General features: G+C 50.8%; 1 protein-coding gene across 2 annotated transcripts in view; it reads right to left on the bottom strand.

The window, feature by feature from the left end:
* FAM53B (family with sequence similarity 53 member B) overlaps window positions 1-22,503 on the bottom strand; it is an 81,696-nt gene extending 59,193 nt beyond the window's left edge. Inside the window, exons 1-2 of one of the 2 annotated variants that reach the window (XM_023637451.2) lie at window positions 22,363-22,503; window positions 13,513-13,567 (exon numbers count right to left, since the gene is read on the bottom strand). In XM_023637451.2, the coding sequence (XP_023493219.1) occupies window positions 13,513-13,567; window positions 22,363-22,440 (133 nt within the window). In that variant the 5' untranslated portion in view covers window positions 22,441-22,503. Of the gene's footprint in view, window positions 1-13,512; window positions 13,568-14,558; window positions 14,698-22,362 lie in introns of those variants that run through there. The other variant, XM_070275827.1, reaches the window with a different exon arrangement.
* Window positions 22,504-22,948: the final 445 nt, after the last annotated feature.

Here is a 22,948-nt window from a genome sequence, read left to right as displayed (position 1 = left end):
TTTAAAGAGGATTTTAGAGCCAGATGGTTTTAAAAACCATCCAGTCCAACTTCACTTCACAGATGAGAAACTGAGGCTTAGAGAGGGGACATAAGTCCCAAGGTGTTGAGTTAGAAGTAGAGTGAGACCTGGATCCCGGTATCCTCCGGGACACCTGATACTCTGCCGGCAGCAAAGCTGGGGCAACATGGCTGCTACACTCCATCTCAACGCTCTGCTGCTCTTGAGCTGGGACTCGACGCCTGGGCAGAAGACCACGACCAAAGATGAGTCCTCGGTATTTTAGAGGGTCAAGGTCAAAAGGGGCTGAGGGTGCTGCCAGGTTAGTTCATCTGAATTCCATCTTTAAAATACTTGCTGATAATAGAAACTGGATCTTTTACTGGTTTATGTCCCCTCCACAACATCAACAACCCAGGTAGCGGCCATTCACTGAGCACTCTCCTCAGGTGCACTTGATTTCTCCCTGAACCGAAGGATGTGTCAAGTGGTGAAAATGTAGAGGAGCAAGCCTTGGGCAGCAGAGACTTAAGGGCACAATTGAAACTTCCATATTCAAGTCTCCACTTGAATGCATGAATAAATAAGCTGACCCAGCTATGAGATGCTGGCTTTGTATTTGAACCTTCATTTTAGTGAAATATTCAAGAGCCATTTGCTGTTTTTCTACTATGGAATCATTAAAAGTGCTGAGAATTTTAGAAGAATGAAGATAAATTTGACATAGTTCTCATACTCAAGTTTATAATACAAAAGCAAAGTTAAGAAATATGTTGTGCTCCCCAGGATCAACATGTTAACATGTTCTATTTTTTCTAATCTATATATATTTATAAACTGTGCAAATGTGAATACAGAGAAAGCCACAGCTTGACTCAGTCAGTAGAAGGACAGAAGTGAAACCTGAAACGATATTCAGCAGGTACTTAATGCACACGGAGCCTCACAGCACTGCAATCAGTTCCTGAGCACCCACCATGGGCGGGGTAATCCCATCCACCACACTGCCACTGCCCAGATGGGGGACTGAGGCTTGGGGAGGTTGAGTAAGTGGCCCAGGGCCACACAGCTAATAAATGACAGGATGCAAACCTGGGCTGGTCCAACCCAAAGCCCATGCTCTTTTCACTACACTACAGCACTGAGGGGAAACACAGGGAAACCTGACGGTGGCTCTGCTCTCAAGGACCTTTCTAGTCATGCAAGATGGGCTGTTTGCTCAGAAAATTGTGATGTAACTTCCAGGCAGCAAGGACTACACATCTTTCTCCTCTCAGTGGCCACTTCTCAAAGGGCACTGAGAGACACATCTGAGGGACTGATCCCATGCTGAGTGTCACAAGCGGCAGCTTCTTGACAGGTTCAAAGGGAATGACCAGTGAGGCCCAAAAGGAGCTTCACGATCCAAAGGAAAAGCCACATCAGGGCTACATGTGACACTCCTTCCTCTAGGGCACCCTGCTGCAGTCACGAGACGCAGAGCCTGAGAGCCTGGGACCCTGGGCAGCGGATGCGGGAGGAACTGTCCAGAGGCTGCTCCCACGTGAGGGCCTCAGAAGCTGGAGGTGTGGGAGAGAGGTTGTCCTCAAGCCCAGTTAGGCCAGCTGGGAACAAAGCAGGACTGTCACTAAACATCCAGTTCACCTCATTCCTGAATCTTCCCTGGCTCTGGTGCACAGCAAACCTCAATACATGTTCCTTTAACTGAATTTGATAAATTATTACCCAAAATTAACTTTTTGCAAGTAACATATATGTTGTTCAAAATATGTCTTCACTACCCACCATCCCTTAAGTATTCACCATTCTGTTAAAAGTTTCAATTTGACATCGGTCAGCAGTAAAAGTGCAGTAAACTAACGCTAAAGTAAAATGAAAAGAAAGGCAAACCAGCACTGACTGAGGCATGTTATCTGATTTGGAAGAAAAAAGTTATCCTCAGGAAAAAGTAGAGATTTATGTACGATGATGTTCCTCAAAATGATATGAGTGATAGCAAAATGGTAAACAGAACGAAAATATCCTACTTGTTAACTAAAGTATCAAAGAAAAGCACGGAGCACGAAAAAAGCAGAGTTTTAAAAAGAATATCAATGAGGCTGGCCCAGTGGCACAGCGGTTAAGTGTGCACATTCTGCTTCGGTGGCTGGGGGTTCGCCAGTTCAGATCCCGGGTGTGGACATGGCACCACTTGGCAAGCCATGCTGTGGTAGGCATCCCACAGATAAAGCAGAGGAAGATGAGCATGGATGTGAGCTCAGGGCCAGCCTTCCTCAGCAAAAGGAGGAGGAGTGGCAGCAGATGTTAGCTCAGGGCTAATCTTCCTCAAAAAAAAAAAAAAGGGAATATCAATGATGTGGGAAATGTTAACGATATAAAGCTGAGCTTAAAGAAACAGGATGTAAAACTGTATAGACAGCATGATTCCTCCTTAGTAAAATCTGTATGTTATACGTGATGATAAAAAGGAAATAAACCAAGATAGAGACGATTGGCAGATGGCTGGCTGATTTATATTTTCTCCTTTTTGTTGTCCTATAGTTTCTTCGACATTTCACATAAGGACAAATGTATTTCCAGATATGTGGGGGACGTGACCACCAAGCTTGCTTGTACCGTGCCAGGGTCACGCCTACGCCGACAACCCCACCCTCCTCTCCGTTTACTCCTTTGGTTTTTCGGGAAGTTCCCGTAGAATAACGCTAGCCACCAACTTCTCTTTTGGGACAAGGCACTGAGGCGCCAGATGGGCCATGAATGTGGCAGACTGAGAAAGGAACCAGTGGGCCCAGCCACAGAGCAGTGAGGGCCCTAAGATGGCACTACAGTAGCCCCGTAAGGAGCCTGAAGTACACTACAGAATGTGTCTCATTCAGGCCCTGGGAAACCCGTGAAATTAAGAGAGATTGATCCCATCTTCGGAGGACACCACTTTCTGTTCCATTTTTATTTCACTGGCCTGGAATTTTCCCCATCTCTAGGGAAATCATGAGAAGAAAGAGGAATTGGGAGCCAGTTAAGCATGAACGTGGTCTCTCTCATCTGGCAGTGCTGTTCCTCTCCTGTGGCCATCTCGTGATCTTGGTGCTTCTTGACTGGACTCCTCAGGCCTCCCTACCCAGTCCCACTTCCTCACTGCCTCCAGAGAACTTCCTGAGGCCAACACACCTGTCGTAGTCCATCCCCTTCAGCAGCTGCCCATTGCCTTACAGAAAGAACGCAAACATCTGAGCCTGCATCCAGGGCCCTGTCTACTTATTGCCTCCCCAGGAGACTCTACACACCAGGCACACCAAACTTCCTGCGACATCGGAAGTCAGACAAGAATCAGGAGGAATCAAGATCACCCTTGAAAATCTCTGAAACAGCGCATAGAGCACACTCCTCTTGGTTCTGTGGACCCAGCCCTGAAGAGTAACTCTTTCATACCAGCAATTCTTTATAAAACCAAAGTTTAACAAATGGACTGCGGAATGAGCACAGGTAACATCTATATACAGAGGGGTGGGCATTCAATTTATTTTTAAGTTAACTATCAAATCCCCAGTGAGGACTGGGGTTGGATGGCTACTTCTAACGTGTTCCTGCTTACCCGCGGGAACTACTCCACTCTGTTTTAAAGAGCCTCTATGACCTTAACATATAAGATGTCTTTGTTGTAGGGAGGATTAAAAGAGAGTTCTCAGGTCAGTTCACTGGTTAAATTTGAGGACTGCTGTGGATTTGCAGCTTCCCCCAAACATCAGCCTTCACAGCTTCGCAAAGGCCTGGAATCTTCTTCTCCTGCCTTTATCCTTCCACCAAGAGTCTCTTACTCATCATTTCAAAGCCAACTCACACATCACTCCCCTGTAGATACGCCTTCCCTGTCTCGGCCCTGGGTACCACCACTCCTTGCCTAGAGCTTCACTCATACGGCTCACATGTTAACTGAACCTCAATCATCTGTTCACATGTCTGCTACTTCTGCTGAACACAAGCTCTCAAGCACAGTCCCAGCATGGCTCCCCAATGCTGACCACGGAGCCTGGCACACAGCAGACCTCAGCAGCTGCTGGTGGGTGGAGGAAGGAGTGGATAATGTGCAGATAAAAGCTGCAGAGTAGGTCACAGGTGTTCCCTTGGTCTTGCTTGTCTTCGTCCCGGGCATAGCTGACTCTTTCTTGGGCAGGCAGATCCAACCTGGGCTCTGCCTTGATCTCCCCACGCCACTGGGGCCATGGATGGTTGTGTGTGAAGCAGCAGGGAGACTGGCCGATGGAATAATGTCGAAGATAATTCAAAAACGCAAAGCACTGCCCAATGTTGAGTGCTGCCGTTGTGTGTCAACACCAGCCAGGTGGCCACTTGTTCTGTCTGTGGGGCAGATAATATTTTAATTGTTTCTATCTTTATCGCTTCAAGAAGTACAATATAAGAAAAGTAAAAACAATCGAGGCTATGTTTAGCCCTTGTATTTTCCCCCTTTGCTCAGAGAACAGAAAGCGATTTGTTGGGTCAGGTCACCAGACAAAAGAAACAGGAATAGAAGCTAATTTTTAATGGCAAACCGCCCTGAGCTTTCAGCCCCGACGTCACGTTGCACAAAGGGCCTCGGTAGGGCTCCGAGGAGAGGATACCGGACGCCCCCGCCCCTCCATTCAATATCACTTCTGCACAAACAACTATAACTCTTTCAGAAGTGACAATGGCCATGGACGTGGGGAGTGCACTGAGCAGGGGTCACTTGGTGTGGTGGGAAGCATGTGGACCTGGGTTCGAACTTCAGCTCTGCAAGCTAATCTCTCAGAGCCTCAGTCTCCTCATCTATAAATGATAGATGAGGAAACAGTAACTACCTCACAGAGCTCTTATGAGAACTAAATAGTTGCTTGGGATAGGGCCTGCGAGGACACAAAGCAGGCTCTCAATGACGGCAGCCGTCATGACTATGATGAGAACACTGGAGAATGCTTGTATAGTTGAGGCTCGGTGCTTCTACAACTGGGTATCTATCTCTGTGGGACCTGGCTGGAATGGGAACCTGTGTGCTCTATGCCAGGTTTCTCAAAGTGTGGTTTCAGAGCATCCTTTTGGGTGCTAAAATGCAGATTCCTAGGCCCAGTCCCTGACTTGATAAATGGAATCTCTAGGGCTAGGAATCTGCATTTTAATAAGCTCCTCAGGTTATTTTAATGCAAAGTTGTTGAGAATCACTGCTCTAGACTACAGGCTACAAAGGGGCCTGGCTTCTCCAACACCTCTGTCAGAGCGGTAGACCAGTCAAGACAATCCAGCTACACCCAGGAAACGTTGTGGAGGTTTGACGATTCTGGTCTCTACAAATTTAGGCTCAGAACATAATTGAAAGTTGGTGTTTTGATGTTTGTTTTGGGCCAATAACACAAAGAAGAACTATGGAGGATAACTTTACCCTTCAAGTATCTAGAGGTCCCTTTTCCACAGGAGGGGGTGGGGCCCCCGAGTTGCACAGCATGTTCTGGATGGAGAGCCACTGCAAGAGGCCTGAGAAGCCAACAACTCATGTGAAGGGGAAGAGGTGAGGCCTCCCACCTTCTCCCTGAGACATGCTGTGGCCTAAAGCTTCTCAGGGAAGTCTCCGACACCAAGCCTCTGGCAGACATGGGCCCAGCACAATGGTGCACAGCCTGAGAGCACTGGCACTGGCCATTTAAGTTCTATGCCGCCCCATTACTTTACCCTTCAGGAGCATCTGAAGTCTCCCCATTTCCCTGCTGAGCCTATCTTCACAAGTTTGAGATTATACATGGGATTGTGTGTGATGTGTGTGTGTACTGTAAACACACACACGGCTCTGCCTGCAGATGGGAGGGCAAACCACACAAACACACAAATCACACAATCCATCCAGTTCTCTCACAGAAAGACTGACTCGGTGACCTCCAAGTGTCTTCCAAAGCTGAGGCTCGATGACTGAGCTTGGCTTCTGGGAAGACTACACAACCCTGGGAAGCACAGGAGAGCCAATCCTCACACACATGGGGACAAGAACCCAGAGCCCCCAGCCGCACTCACAAGGCTTCCGTCTTGCAATCCCTTGACGAGGGAGGCCAGAAGGCTGCTAGGTGTACAGATCTAAGGCTCAAAGAAAGAAAACACTCAGAGGAACACAAATAGCACTTGACCTCAAATGTTCTTGTCTCCATTTCTGCCCTTAAACTTGAAGGGAAATTCCCAGGAGCCCAGATTCTTAGGGGACTATGAGCCTTCTTATGTTCAAAAGATAGACGAGAGTTAGCCCTGGATAGCTCTAGGCTATGTTTTAGAGGTTGCCTTATGGTGACATAACCACAGCAGAATGTGGTTTCTAGAAAAGGTTAAGCACCTGAAGCACAGACCCAAGCTACAAGATTCTTGCAGCCTCCCAGGCCCGGGTAGCAGGCCTCCAGCCAGATGGAGACCGGCTGACTCATTCCTGGATTTCACACCTGTCTACTTGTGCTGACGATGAGTCTCTCCCCCGCCCCGTGGGTTGGGTTGTGCTAACTTGGCCTCAGGGCTGCAAGGACTTTGTGCTTGATTTGGGGGTCGAAGCTCACCAACCCTTCCATGAGAAACTCGAGGAGTCTTTCTGAAGGCAGTTTTACTACACCAATCTTACGAGAAGAGCACAGAGGGAACAACACATGGAGCAATGAGCACCATGGGCTATTTTATTTTTAAATGTCCTCTAGAGCCCCTGGCCCACTGGAGCACCCCTTTCACTGTGTCACAAGAATGGAGACTCAATTCAGAGCCATGTCAGGAAGAAAAGTTTCTCGGGCTTTGCCTGCCTAGGCCTCAGCCTCTGGTTGTGCCCTCTCACCTGTCATGAATTATAAAATGTCAGCTGCGTCTTGGGTTCAGGGACAGTGACACAGGATGCCAAGCTCCTCGGCCAAGGCACAAGGACAAGGGATTGGGATGGCTGGAGATAACACTCCACCAACCCCATCGAGGGAAGCAGGAAGGCTGGCCCAAGGGGCCCTGGAAGAAGCCCGAGAGGATCATTGGCTCCGAGTGGTTACCAGGGCCCTACCCTCACCAGCTGGGTGGGGTTGGCCCATGGCAGCTGTCACTGCTTCTGGGAAGTCTTTGCTCTTACAAAAAGAGGCCCAGCAGGAAAAAAAAAAAAGAGGCCCAGCAGGACCCAAACAGCGAAGAGGCATAAGAAACATCCCAGACTGAGCATTGGGAGTGTGGGCTTCAGTCTCCCCATCTGTAGGAGACAAGGTGAACTGGGGCCCTGTGACAGCCCTTTCAGCTCTGACCCAGACCTCCTGCTCCACTCCCCGACCTCCAGGGGCATTTAGAAATGTGCAGGGGAAAGATAGTAGCTGCAGTGGCAACAAAAACTCTGAAGGGACAGAAAGGTTAGTTTTATCCATCTCCTTTGGATTCCTATCCTGGTTGTGGGTATACACAGAGCATGGGAAATGGACAGCTGCTTGTGATTCAGCTCTAAACTGATGCTCAGAGTAAAACTGGCACCATTATACAGACGAGAAAACTGGCAGCTGGGAGAGCTAGTCAGGAAACTGTCAATAAATGCATATTAACTATTAATTAACTAACACCCCATCGGGATCCTTGCTGAAGCTGGGAAAGAGCATGAGTGTATATCCCAAGCACATTACTCATCTCACGGGGTCACAGCACTGCCCGTCTCACGGGTGGGGAAACTGAGCTTCAGAACAGCGTTACATCTCACCTGTGAACAGACAGCTAGCAAAGGACAGAGTCTGCAATCCCAAGGCCATGCTCTTGCAGTTGGGCCAGGCTGCCTCCTAACTTCACCATCTTGACCATCTTTCCACGTGGAAGGCAACCTGGCAATGCACCATGGCAAGTGGCACCCAAAGTCAGTCTGGCAGTTGCCATTCCCTGTCCCCTGGCACCACGTGGCCCCCTCCCCACCCCAGGTCAGGCCAGCCTGGGTGAGAAGACAGCCCAGAGGCTCCCTTTTCACTTGTCACCGTAAACAGCTTTCATGTGCCAACTACACTTTGCACCTACCTCCATTCTGTACTTTATTCCAGAAACACTGTCTGAAACCAATACATGGCGCAAGGAAAAATTTAAAGCACTCTGTATGAACAAACCTTAAAGTGTTTTAGAGATTGAAAAATCACACATATAACCACAATAAATAAAAATTAAAAATTAAAAGTAAATTTTTTAAAATCATACATATGTACACTTGCATATAGATGTACTTTTTAAAATGAAAACGAGTCTCACTTTAGCCTATTTTGGTTAATAAGCAGTTTCTCACAGAAGGCCCTGGTCTGATGATCATATTCAAAATGGCGCTCTCTGAGAGAGGGACAACGCGGCAGAGGCCAGAATCAGACCTGAAAGGCTCTGGTTTTGGTATTGCTCTTGTTCATTTTGTTTCAGTCATGTGTTTGTTTGTTGTAAGAAACCTAACATGCTTCACCTCCAAATGCCAGCTTCTTCATTCGTGGGGCAATCACATCCCACTTTCAGCGACAAACAGTAGTGGAAAAGACCAAAAACTACCAAATCTCCAAGTGGAATCTTTTTGTCCTGCACGGTTCAACACAGCCAACTGGTTTATCCTGTAGAAATGAACACAGCGCCACCGGGAACAACCCTTTTATGTACCGAGCAGACTTTAACAGCCAAGTAATTAAACATAGAAAGGAAGGGCTTATAATTAAAATGCTGACAAACCTGAACCAGAGGGGCACAAGCAGGGCTGCTATAATATTTTTACAATTCCTTTTTATACATAATGTATGATCCTTCTGCTCAAGTTTCTTCTATGTTCTTTGCCTGTGAAATAATTTACATTAATAAATAATTTATTACCATAACTCCTAAAGTAATTATGGGTTTCCATCTAGGTTTTTTTTAGCATATGAATTGTTTTATTCTCTGTCCATTGACTGGTATTTACAAGACCTTTCCTCGTGGCCTTTTTGAAATAATTGATATTGCATGTGCTTTCTCACATATTATTTGATTTCCAGGTCTTCTCCTCGCCTGAGTGGTGAGGAAAATGAAATGTGTAGAGTGCATTGTCCCTGCAATACAGAACTCATTTAATGGGTGCAATTAGCCACGGGTGGTGGTGAATGGAGCTTGCTCTCATCCCACTTGCCCTATTTCACCAAAAAAGATTAAACTAGCACACTTGTGACCTTGGGTCAGCATGAAGAAGCATCTCCCATGGCAAATGACAGAGCACTCGAAGTAGCCATGTGCTAAGGATTCACATGCAGCCCTGCCTCTCCCAGCACAGAATGATTCCCCTAAGCACAGCCAAGCCCCTTTCTGCATCCACTAGAAATCATGGCCAGGAACAGCAGGCCTGCTGGGCCTGCTGAGCAGTGGGCGGGCCACACAAATGAAGCAGCCACCTGACCAAGGTTTCCTGTGTCAAGAACACAATAACCGGTCACGCACATGGCTCTTCCCCAGAGAAGCTGTTTGCAGAGGAAATTCCAGTTCAGCACAGAAGGTGTGCTGGGGATGGTCTGGGAGGTGAGAAAGGAAACCAAGAGGCAAAACATCGTCTCTGCTAGAAGTAGCCCTGCAGCGACAGGGCTGGGCTGGCACCCTACTAAGGGGCACAGAGCAGGCCGGGCAGCAGTGTGGCTCCACCCTGCCCTGCTTCTCCCATCCACACATCATGCCAGCTTTGTTCTCTCCCCCAATCTGGAAAAGCAGAAAACCACTTCTTTGTATCAAGTTCTCAAACTTGGATGGGGAGGGGTGACAAAGTTGGGGAGGGGCCTGTAATCCAGCTCACAATAATGGAGCGTGAATTACTTTAAAAAACACTGTTGTGAGCACTTGATGATATTAGTAAGGCATTTTATCTAAGTGGGTGCAGAGGAGGCTAAGCTACTTGAAAGAGTAGCTTTTTAAGAGGAGGCAAACAGGCACCCACTCCCCACCCTGATGCGTTTGCCTGGATTTTCTTAGGAACACTTAGGAAACTCCAACTTGTACTGGCTTCCAGCTAGGACCCTTGCATGGGCACTTAGGAGGGAAATGCCCAGAGTCACAGGGCCAAGCTGTCCCCAGCTCTCACAGGAGAATTCCACTGACCTCAGCCAGACAGGAGTCCTTTACCTCCAGCAGACAGGCAAGGGGGTTTGGTGATTATAATATGACATTTTAGCTTTGCTGAGCATCATTGTCCACCCCTGGAAGGGCCCAAAACCCTCTTGAAAGTCCAGTTGGACCCACGGGGTGTTCTCTTCCCTGCTACTGAAAAGTAGGCACAGCTAAGATGAAATCTTGCTGCTTGGGATGCCCCCTCCCACCCCCCCACCTCACGCCCGTTCACGGATTAAATAGGTAGGAGCAGCCATTTGAGCTTCCACCAGCACACAGGCTTGGGAAGGCCTCCGCAAGTACAGGAAAGGGACGGAGGTGGGAGGGACTGAGCCAGCACCTCCTGCGTGCAGCTGTCTCTTTAAGTCCCACAAACAATTTTCCAAGATGAAGAAATCGAGACTCAGGAAGATGGGCTGATCTGCCCATAGTTCTAAGGGCCTGCTGTAGGTAAGTATCGTGGAAGTTGGCCTAGCCCATGGGGAATTCACTTCTCCTCGATTTTTCTCCTCCACTAGACAGAAACCCCCTTGTGGGCAGGGCCTGATTCACTCCATCCCTGAGCCAAGTGCCTGACTCACAGTAGGTACTCAATAAATACCTACTAGAACAAGCTACTGAACTGAACTGTGGTGAACAAAAGCCTTGGTACTGCACACTGTCAGATGGACCAGGGTCTTTCTGAATCAAGGAGAGGCTAAGAACAGAAAGATGGGCACGTCGGGGAGAGAGAAGCCAAGGGGAAGGATGAGGGGATCCACAGACCACCACGAGCACGGCTGCGCTGGCTGCTCCTCTATTTCCTGGCAGCGCCCTGGCACTGGCCTGCAGAGCAGGAGCGAGATAGGGCCCCTGAGTGACGGAGCACTTCCCGAGAGCCACTATGCAAACAAGAGCCTGGAGAAGCATCAGCACAGACCCTCCTGGAAACACTGGGCCGGGGAGAGGCCTCCCCCATGGAAAGCAGGCCTCCTTGGCAGAAAGCAGGGCAGAAAGCTGGGCTCCCCAGGCTCAGATGAATTCTGTTGGACAAGCTAAAAGGAGACCCTCCCCCCCGTGCCTCTGTCCCTGGGCCTCTGCCCTGGTCCCTGGGCCTGAGGATCTTCCCCCTACTTATACTCCTCTCCAAGGAAACCATGGTGGTCCCTTTGCTTGGGCGCAGAGGCCTTCTGCAGGGAGCAGGATTCTCAATTTAGGTCTCAGACCTCTTTTTCACCTACTACTTATGGAGAGCTCACTCTGTGCCAGTCTTCTCACAAACATCATCTCACACAGTCCCCACAGCAAACCTACAAGGCAAGCGCTATCAAAATAGCCATTTTACAGATGAGGAAACTGAGGCTTAGAAAAGTTAAGTAGTTCAGAGTCCCACAGCGCCCATTGCTAACCCACAAGAGTTCCACCTTATTATGATGTACTCAGTGTAAAGGGCAAGGAAGCCTAACATGTGGATGGCTGTGAAATAAAGACTAACATCTCCAGAGGCCAGGGCGCTAGTCTGGCCTGAAGCTCAAGTCCAGGCTGGGTAGAGGGACTGGGCATGCCTGGGAGCCTCTCCCCTTCCTGGGCACAACAAAGGAAGGCAGCTCAACCATAGCTAGGCTTGAGTCTGGCCTAGGGAGCAGGCAATGAGGCAGCCTTCTGAACCACGTGGCTGGCTTGCTAAGGGTTTGTTGAGAGCCGTTAACCACCAGCGAGGGGTTCAATCAAGCCCCATGTGGGGACAGGCCTCAGAAGTGTGTCACACGGGTAAACCAAGGCCAGGTGATCTCCCTGTTTCCATTTCCTCTGGGTGGCAGCATCAAGACGACCGCCTGGGGCTCTCCCATAGAGCTGTGGTTTGTGATTGAGAAGAAAACAATCTTCCTTCTCCCCTGACCTGGGTCCAACTCTGCCTACCCAGGGACTTTGGGGGAGGGGGTCACCTCATTAGGCCTTAGTTTCCCCATGTATGAATGGAGCGCCCCCGCCTGCCCCCTGTGGGCTGCAGAGTCAAGCAGACTGTGCATGTAAGAAGCGTGGCCCAGCACATTCTCACTGTGACATACCCAGCATCCCCTCTTTCCTCATCATCCCATCTACGGGAACTAAGTCTGAAGAAGAAAAAGAAAACAGTGTGCACAGAGAGGAAGAGCTGAGAAAAAAGGCAAGGAAGACTTCAGACAGTCCTGCGAAGATCAAGTGGAGATCTGAAAGCCCGCAGTGGTTACCCATCATGGAAGCCTGGTTTCCGCCTCAACACAGACATTACAGAAACTCATCTGGCAAGGTGTCCCCAAAGTGGGCAGAAGTCATGGAGAGAGGGCGAAAGGAGAAACTGTGCCCGATCATCTGAAGCATAGAGAAATCAATATAATCAATACAGTCATCTTTTCGGCCCTCTTATAAAAAACAGTAATCCATACTTGCATGGCAGCAGGGGACGGACGCAACCTTTCTGCAAAGATGTCAGCAATATGAAGCAAGAGCCTTAAAAATGTTCCTGCCCTCTGGCCTTTCTATCCCACTCCCGGGAACTATCCTAAGGAATAATCCAAAAGGCAGACAAAGACTTAGACACTTAGTCACTGTTAATCACAACAGCAAACAAAACAGCCCTTTTACCCAACAACCAAGAAACAGTTAAGCTGTTAAATACACTTTGATACATCCCACAATGCAGTACTATAGACTCATTAAACGGCATGGAATGGGCTGTCTTACTGCTGTGGCAAAATGATGGTTACTACCACTAAGTGAAAAAAGCAAAACAAATATTTTTTATATATAATCACACGTTCATCACGGACTTGGCTGTGTAAAAATGCAGAGAACAGGGGCCGGCCTGGTGGCACAGTGGGTAAGTTTGCCTGCTCCGCTTCAACAGACTCGGGGTTCATGGGTTTGGATCCCGGGCACAGACCTACACACTGCTCATTAAGCCACGCTGTGGTGGCACCCCACATACACAAAAGAGGAAGATTGGCCACAGCTGTTAGCCCAGGGCCAATCTTTCTCACCAAAAAAAAAAAAAAAAAAAAAAAACGCAGAGAACATAAAAATATACCAAAATATTATCAGTAGTTATCATTGACTACTAGGGATATGAGAGACTTTGTTTTATACTTTACACTATGGTGTGTTTTCTGAATTAAAATGATGAACATGATTACTTTAATAATCAGAAAGAAGCTCTCAATGTTATCGTTGGAAATGACATTTGTAAACCACACACCAGTGCCCATCCATTCAGCAGCCCCAGCAGCCCCCTGCACCACTCCAGCACTGCTGGGACTGAAACAGTTAAAACACACAGAAAAGAGTCCCCATGGCTGCTCTTTTTGAACCTGTGTCCAGAAAGTGCTTCCAGCATCTCACCTGGAGGACTCAGGCCCTGGAGAAAGGACTAGAGGAGGACCGTTCAGGGCCGCCTTGGTTACTCACCCATAATTCCACAAGAGAAAAGTGTCGGTCCTTGACTCATCTTCTTTGGCGTGTGCTGAAAACAACCAGAAAAGCTATTCACTCTTCAAATCATAAGAAGCACGTCTGCACATGACCCTGTATTGATCCCTTGCTAAAGTCATAATTAAAAGGGTGACTGCCTTTTGCCGACGTCAGACTAGGGAAAGGAGAAAAAAGTATTAAAAGAGACAACATCTGCCCATAATTAGGCCTGGACTCTTCGTCCGAAGTCTCCAGTGAGTTATGGAGTCCATCAAGTTAATGGGCTTTAAAAACACACCAGAAAGCCCCATGACTTCTGACATCGGGGGATTTTTCCATGTGAGTGATGTCGAAGAGAGCACAGGAGGAGGTGTGATGTAAACAGCTCACTGAGTTGGGCTGTAAACAGGCCTCCAACAGCCCAGGCTGGGAGAGGAGGGGACCTCGCGGTGACAGGAAGGACCCTGAGTGAAGAGCAGAGGCCCGTCTGCCACCCCCGAATCCCTCACTTCAAGATACAATGAGAACGGCTCTTCCTTCTCCACATAGAAGCATCAAGTAAAGCCCAAGAGGGTGGCCCTTTGCTCTACAAGCTGCTTTGTGGCTATGCGGCCCCCTGAGGCATCCTCTCTGAACTGAAACAGAAACTCAGACGTTATATTTGGTCTCAACATACAGCTATGGCGTTTGAACTCCTTGGCACCATTATTTCCACACTGGTTTCCCTTCCCACTGTAAACATTCTACATCTTCCCTCAAACCCACACCTAAGCCTCAGCTGAACACTACGGCCATGGGGTGAAAAATAGGCGAGTGAGGCCTAGAAGAACCCCAGGTCTAGGCACTTGCTCCACGGCTACACGGTAACCTGAGCATGGAACATTCCAGGGTTCCTTGCACTAGCTGAGGCCCAGGTCAAGAAGCCTGTTCCGAGCTCTGGTGAGGAGAAGACTGTGCCCTTCAGGGCTCTAGGAAGAAGGGTCTGCCTCAAGTATTCCAAAGACTCACTCATTCATTCATCCATTCATTCCACAAGTATGTACCGTAAGTATTTACGTGCAGGCTGTGCTAGGGGTTGATCATGCGATGGTGAAAGCTCTCAGCCCCAGAGGAGTCAGCAGTCATAGAGGGCTCCAACTTCTGAGAGGAGGCCCAGATGACAGGGACACGCAAGGCTTCTAGTTCAAGAAGTGGATGGGAACCCAGGCCCTGGTTCTTTAAGGCCTGGAAGGACAAGGGTGGGGCTGACTAGCAACACCTGGCCCACCCAGATAAGAGAGTGGCAAGTGCCTGGCACCATCTCCCCGACCCCTGTCCCCAGCTGCCCAATTTGGGGACCTTTGCCCCCAGTCAGCAATGTGTTCATCCACTCAGGTTATTAAGGGTCTGTCCTGACCAGCCTGGGACACAGAGTTGAAAGACACCCACCCTGGCCCTCAGAAGTTCCCATTTCACGGAGGACACAGTCACACAGACAAACCATGACAACAGAGAGAGAGTGGGATCGGAGGGGAGATGACCCAGGCCGTGGGTGCTGCAGTGCTGGAGGTAAGGGGTGGCTTCCTGGGGGAAGGAGTTGGGGTCGAAGGACCAGAAGGAGCTCACAAAGGGCAAAGGGGGGCAGGGCAGTCCTTCTCCAGTCCCCTCTCCTCAGTTTAAAACAGTTCTTATATTTTCAGGGCAGGTCACCCTTCTGGATTCCACAGTGACCTAACCATCCAATCTATAGCCATCCGGGGAAATACCAGGAAAGAGTTAAAGACAGCTGCATCTGCCTCCTTCCCAGCTGACAGTGAAGGCAGCAGGATGCGCACTGAAAGCCCACACCAAAATCACTGAAGGGAGAGTGGGTGACAAACACTCATGAGTCCTGCCTCCAGAGAGTGCAGCCCGGCTCCTAGGGGAAGGGTGCAGAGAGAGAGAGAAGTTGGGCACAGCCAATGGCACGCGCCCTGGCTGCTGAGGGAGACAGCTCCAACCCTACAGGAGTACCCACTGGGGAACCACAGCCCCCACCCCTGTGCTGGGGGGTGCAACGCTACCCAGGCTGAGAGCCCACACACACCCAAACCAGGATGGGGCCAGGGAAAGCAGAAGAGAGCAAGAACACTGGGGCGGCTTGTTTGCTGCGGTGGCGCGCACATACCACTGAGGAAGACTTGGCGTTTAGAGAAATAGCAGGAAGCAAACCAGTGACTCAACTGGCTGATGGTCAGTGGAGCCCCGCTCACAGGTCTTTTCCTTCCCCTAAGCTGGCGTGTTCCAGACAGAGGGGCACCTCGGGGCCCTCCCAGGGAATGTGGACACATGAGTGGGAGTCAGAGGTGCTGGGGTCTGCACCCACAGAGGGAAGCCACTGGGCCAGCGCACAGGGGCTCTGCAGGCCCTCATTCACTCATTGATTCATTTGTTCGCTCAGCATGGATTTACCTGCATTTGCTGCACACCCATTTCCCAGGTTGGAGAACACACACTTGGGATGTGAGCACTTCTCACTCCTCTGCTGCCCTACCCGAGCCACCACCACCCTCCACCAGAAAGACCAAATGAGTCTTCTAACTGGTCCCCACCTGTGCCCTGGGCCTGTTCTCCATTCTCTACCCAGAACCCAGCAGAGTTCCAGCCCAAGTCTTTCCTCTGCTTACAACCCTCCAACAACTTCCCATGGCAACCAGAATAAAATCCAGGCCACCCCCTCTCCCCACAGCCCACCAGGCCCACATGAGCCAAGCCCTGGCATCCTCAACCTTGCCTCTGTCCATTCCATCCTCACTCACATAGCTCAGTGGGGACCAACCCAGCTCGCTGTCACCTCAGGCCCTTGCAGTGAGGTCTTTACCTGATGGGCTCTGCATCTCATTCCTGTCATATGGCCACCTTGGTGGCGTTCCCTGACCATCTTGGCTGGAAAGGCACCTTCCCCACCAGCACCTTTCTGCACATGTTTAGCAATGGCACCAGTTTGTTTGTTTCTCTGCTTATTCTCTGCTCCTTCCAAGAACCAAGCTTCTTGAAGCTGCCACCTTGTCCACAATATTCCTAGCACAGAGCAGGTGCCACATAACTATCTGTTGACCAACTGCTATGGACACCTGTCAGCCCAAGCCTGTCTCACTCCTGCTGCCACAAACCCAGCGGACGCAGGGCCAATGGAAACAGATTTTCACTGGGCAGAACCTAGTGCCTCCCAAAATTGCTGGGCTCATGCCAAATCTAAACTCAGTGGGGAAGGGGAGAGAGCACCAGCCAGCCAGAGTTGGGGTCAACCCCTATGCCGACCTCTGACTCCACACCCAAGAGCATGGGTGGACTGGCGATTGCTCACACTGAGATTTTACAACTTGAAGGAACACCTTCTCTACGTCCCCTCTTCCAGGTGAGCCCCACTCCTGCTCCCCTTGTTGAGCATGTAAAAATGCATGGCCCCACGGTGCAGTCCCCTTTCTTCTCTAACAGCATTCCAATTTTGCATTGGGACTCCTCCCCCCACCTCCTTCACTGGAGAATGTCTTGATGGGACGATGCCTTGATCTCCCCTGGCACGGGGTGGGCCCAGGATGCAGATGTGGCTGACCAGACAATCCTCAGTCCAGGGCTCTGACTCCTGGACCAAGGGGGTGCTGGGACTGGTCACCCAGCAGGGACGTCCTGAGCCTGCCGTGAGTACCTGCTTCCAAAATCCTCCTAGCTGCTCTGTCCTGCCCTTTCTGGGGCCTCATTCACCAACTCTCCTCCAGGCCTATAGCACTCTTGGGTCACTCCAGTGAATTTTCTTTTGGTATAAGTTACCCAGAGATGGTCTCTGTTGCTTACAACTGAGGAACCCTGGCCAATTTCGTGCTTGACCAGACTTCAAGATGGGATCAGGGTCCTCATCTCGCTTTCTGAGCCTCATCTATGAGGCTGGGCTGGCAGTGGGCAGGCAGAACATCATATACCCAATGGCTTCCCAGGGTATCTGACTACTGGCAGGTTTCCCTGGGTCCAACACTGAGGTTCCCACTGGGCTCCAGTTTTATTCCCATTATACTTGGTAAATGATAAAATTCCCACTGGTTTGTGCCATTTTGCAGCCAGCCTTCCTAACCCTTCGAACCCTCCACACCCACTGCAGGAAGGATGAGCCAATCACTGTGTGGTCAGGCCGGACAGGCCCTGGGGGAAACTCTCACCCTCTAAGGTTTCACAAGACACTCAGCATACACACAGAAGTGAGCACCCAGGCCCTGCCTGGTGTTTGCAGTGAAACAGGACAATGAACACAGTTCCCCTTGGTATTTCTCCCACTGTGAGGCCTCTGTTCCCAAGCCTAGCCCCAGGCAGAGCCTGGTCTCTGTGAGATTCCTAAGATCACGAGAAAGGTTTTGGAATCAGATCTTCCCTAAGAAAGGCAAAAGCTGGAAATCAAATTGGAGGCTTCAGGGGCCATCTGTCCGACTAAGGAAAGAAGCCCTGACTTTAATAAAGACACAATTCAGGTCTTTATTTAATGAGGAACGAGCTCAGACAGAAAATGGCAGAGCTCCTCTCTGGCTATAATCGTGCTTCTTCATAACTTTCTTCTGTAGATTATTGACTAAAGCAGTCACGTCACTTTTTCCTTCTCTTGACACAGCGTTACAGGGAGCACAATGCAACGCAGACAAGCTCACACTCACGCACTTGAGGGGAACAGGCGGAGCACCCAGCCTCCGAAACGGAACACGGTGAGACTGCGGCAGTGGAAGCAGAAGGGAGAGCTAGTCAGAGAGGAAGAAGAGAAGCTGAGAAGGGAGCAGTGCCCTTGGGTGGAGGCTCTCAAAGACACTGATGGAGATATGGTGCGCAGCCCTCGCTCCCCAGGCTTCAGGGTTAGCCAACGCACCAGTTTGTTTGTGAAGACCCTCGGTGCCCAGGCAGCTGGGTACAAGGCCTGACATGGCCACTAACTCTTCCGACTGGATAAATAACCTAACCTTGGCATCCTAATCTGACAAGCGCAGAAGGAAGTACCTGCTCCCAAAACCAGTGCCAGCTGTTGTGGGAAAAACTCGAGTCTGGGGAAAGTGAGGAGGCCTGGAGGCACATGCTGCCCTCCACCCTGGAGCAGTGCGCCCACAGCCCTCTTTGGTCACCAGACTTGAGAGCGGGTTAGGAGGCTTGCTGGGGAGGCCTGGCCAGGGAAGATGGTCACTCTGGTGAGAGAGAACAGGCCCTGGGCCTGAGCGTGGGCGTGCGGAAGGAGCTGGGGGAAAGCTGCTCCCAAGGTCAAACGTCTGGGCTGCCTTCCAGCAGCAGCAACTAATGTTAGAACTCTAGAAGGAAGAGCCCACTCGGCAGAGGAAAGCACCCTGGCGGAGTGGGGAAAAGGGGAACTGAGTGCCGTCATCGTTGCTCATTGTGCAAGCCGAGCCAGGGCTGGGGGCGCAGTGGGCCCTCGGCCATCTCTCCCAGGCCAGGTGGGCCCTACGCAGGGGAGCGCATGTCAGTCCCTTTTTCTGTTTTCCTATATCTCTCTCAGGAGTAGAGGCAGTTATTGTCACCAGTATTTAGTTTTCAGGAAAAAGAGAACAAGAGACCATTGCACATGCCCCTAAGAGGACAGGGAGGGGCCCCGGACAGGTCCCAGGGGAGGGAGCTCTGGGCTTTTCCACATAGCGTTTCCAAGTCGCCCCAGGTGGTGCCCGGTGACTTTCACCTGCAGCTTTAGACTTTCTCTCCCCACTGCTATGCTCTGGGGCCTGCTCTCATAATTCCAAAGTGGCCTGTGGTGATTCAGGTTTTCTTTTTTAATCTTAAACCCCCACTTCTGTTATCTTCTTAGTCTGATTAGAAAACAAAAGAGAAATGCTTTTCCATCTTTCCTGTTGTTATCTTGATGGTATTTACATGAGGATGATGTTACCAGTTTAGGAAGCTGAAGCAAAACCCCCCTCAACTTCCTCTCAAGCTCACTAGCTGTTCAGAGCAAATTCTAACATGGGTTTATCTTACATTCTGTCTTGTGGATGTCACCACTAGACTGAGATTATTTTGGGTCTTTCTTTGGTTGTTTACAGCCTGTGCCTCTCCCCAGGGCCCAGCAGAGTCCTGAGAAGCCAGGCTGGGGTGTGCGTGAAGGCCTTGCACGGAGTAGACAAGGGCCTGGACTTGAAGCCTGCACCCTGGCACCCTGCTTGCCAGCTGTGCGACCTGGGCCCCCGTCCCCTGGGCTCTCTGAGCCACAGTTTCCTGTCTGTATAACAGGATAGAGACAGATACACCCCTGCCCCTCAGCGGGTGGGGGGGCTCCAGGAGAGGGAGGGGTGACAGGACCTCTGCAAACAGCACATAGAACACGCTTCCCCACCCAAGCCTGCCTGCCCGCTTGCCCACACTGTGCTTCCACTTGCGCTGTGCAAGCAGAACTAGGCCAGGCCAGGTACACGGCCTACAAGGTGTGATGCGCCAACAGACAGACAAGAGAGCCCGCTCTCCACAGGGAGCCACTCCCCACGGCTGCCCTGCCATCTGGGAGTGAAGTGGAGGGAAGAGGAGGATGGCCGAGCACTGTGCCAGGGGCTGGGCGACAATGAAAAGCCTATGACTTCCCAGGAAGGGGGGGGGGGGGTCTGGGAAGAAAGGGACCTCATCTGTAAAGCTGCAGGAGTGAGCACAGCAGAGCCCCTTTCGACGACCCATTTGCTTCCCTTGACTTCCCTTCCTTTCCTTTTCTGAGAAGACAAGTTTTCCTTCCTGGCTACGGCCAGGAGACCATGCTCCTCCTGGCAGGGCCTCAGGCCATGTCTCTTCAAAGAGTGTCTGAGCTGACCTTGGGCCCATGTGCCCTGGATCCAGCTTCACGGCCAAGCCCAGCCAGGCCACCTGAGACAAGACCAAGCTCAGCGGGGCTGTCCCAACAGCACAGCTGGGCCTGGGCAGGGGTCCTCCCTAGGGACCTCAGAAGGCCCTCACTCTGGAGGACGTTCCTTTCTGGGCAGAGCTACTGGAGATGTGTTCAGATTTCACCAGGAAAACAGCCACCAACCACAGAAAACAGGGCAACCTCAGCTGTGAACCTGAGCGGCAGTCAGAGAGGGACTAAAACAATGACAAGCTGAGAAGCACTGGGCTCCTGGAACCCACGCTCATTCACTCTACGATGTTCACTGAGCACCTGCCATGTACTAGGCCCCGGTATCAGGCACTGGGTATTCAGCAACAAGCAAAAGACAAAATTCCTCACCTTCATGAAGCTCACATGCTAGCGCAGGAATCACTCAACAAACAAGATCAAAATGTTCTAAAAGCCTAAGTGCCTAAGAGGAAAGGGCAGATAGGGGAAGGGACAAAGTGTTGGGGGATAGTAGGGGCAGGCTGGAATCACAGTTTAGGCCAAGTCATCAGAGAAGGAAGGGAGAGAGAGACTCCTACTACAAGGGAGAGTCCCAGGCCACGAAAGAAGTGCAAAGGCCCTGAGGCAAGCTCATGCTTGCCATGTTTGAGCAATGAGCCCAGTGTGGCTTAAAGAGATTGAATGGAGGAGAGTAGCAGAGAGAGAGCAGAGTGGTCTTGGGGAACAGAGTCTGTGGGGCCCTGTACATCCTAGTAAGAGCTTTAGCATTTGCTCCGCTTGAGACGGAATACCAGTGGAAGGTTCTGAGCAGAAGGAGGACAGATCTGACTTGTATTCCCTCTGGCTGCTGGGTGGAGAACAGGCTAAAAGCGCCAGACACTGGGGACCAGTTACCAGGCGCAAGAGGACAGCAGGTAGGACCAGAGTGGCAGCAGTGGGGACAGTGAGAGGGAATCTAATTACATTAGATATTAAATGCAAATTGGAAAGGAAGCAGTGATGGGCAGAGACCTGACGCATCTTTCTTTGTGGAATTCCTCCAGCCCAGTGCCTGACACACCCAAGGTACTCTGTGAAGGCCTATGGAGTAGACACAGGTCTCGGTGTTTTCAGACACTCCTGCGAGGGCCAGAGACCCGCCTGCCTGTGCTCGGCTTGGTTGTTGGTGTGAAGTCGAGGAGAGAAGCCCATGGAGGTGCTAGTGTAGGTTCTCATAAGGGGCTGTGAAGGGCGTCATGAAGGGTGCTGGGCAAAGTGACCCTGGACAGTGGGCCCCCCGCTGACCATAGACGCTGCAGACAGTCCTGGGGACTTACCCATCTGCAAAACTCCACAAGCGTGTTTATGCCTGAGTAAGACTTCTTCCTGCTCCCTCCACAGGAGAGCAGCCCCACTCACTTCTGAGGAATTAGAGCTGGAAGGAGGGTTAGGAGGCTGTTTTGTTCTCAGTCTGAAAAGGCCGTGTTGTCTGCCTCTCTGGCCCAGCCCATCAGGTCACTTTGTCAGAGGCCAACTCTGGCAGAGGGCAGCCGGAGGGCAGCTGTCACCATGGCCCACCACCTTGGCCGCCAGGCCACGCCTTCTTTCTCCATCGTCTCCCACTCTTGACATTCCTGAGGCAACAGCTCTCCCTCTGCACCACCCTTTGGAGGTATGGCCTTATCTTGGCCCCCACTCGGGGCACCACCCCCCTTCTAGAAACCACCTCCCCTTACCGGGTGGAGACCAGAAAGAATGTTGGCCTCAGCCTGGCAGAGGCAGCAGAACCATGCTTGGTATTATTTACCAGGGTGCTGGCCTTCCCTCCTCACTCACCAGAGGACTCCAATCTGGGGTGGCTACTTCCTTCTTGCAAATACTTAGCCAGGCTTTGGTTACCTTGCCCCACTGGCCTGCCTGCAATGTCTCACAGAGCTCTGCTCTGGGGTACTCTGGACTCAGCGTGCTAAGCCTACATGTTCAGTCCACAGCCCCACTTGAACATCAGGCCTCAAAAAGGGCCATCAGAGAAATGAGGCCCAGTGGGTCCTTACCAGCTCAGGGTTGAAGGTCCTGCATGCTATGGAGTCAGCTCCCTGTTTGTCGAGGCTTTTACTTAGGATCATCACCATGGTAAGGACCTCAGGCGCTGGGCTCCATTCCAGGGTGGGCACGAGCCATCTTCAGTTGGACAGCCTTGGGCAGCGGCGACGTCCTGAGCACCTCCAAGGTGACAGACACCAGCAGAAACAGCTCCCCATCGGCCACTCACCCTCAGGGTGGGGCTCTTTCAGGAAATGGCCAAGTGTGGTCAATTCCCTGGAAAGACAAAGGAAAGGCAAAGAGATTCAGGACTGAGAAAGACCAGCACCCTGAGAGAGCTGCCCGCTCCCCTCCATGCCGGGACCCTGGTCGAGAATGGAACCACCTGCCTGCTGAAGGAGATGCATTCTAAGAGGGCCACGAAGAACAGAATCACCTTCTCAGAGTCCCCACCCACCCTGCTGGCCCTGGGACATCAAAGCCAACGCCCTGGTGAGTATAACAATGAATCTCAGTTCAGACACATGGCACATTTAAGACATATCTCAGAGTCTGAGTTGCTCACAATCTGCTGGCTCCAAAGGGTGCTCAAGTCGT

This window comes from Equus caballus, chromosome 1 (assembly GCF_041296265.1).
Source record: "Equus caballus isolate H_3958 breed thoroughbred chromosome 1, TB-T2T, whole genome shotgun sequence".
Classification (NCBI taxonomy): domain Eukaryota; kingdom Metazoa; phylum Chordata; class Mammalia; order Perissodactyla; family Equidae; genus Equus; species Equus caballus.
This window is presented reverse-complemented; position numbering and strand designations above follow the sequence as displayed.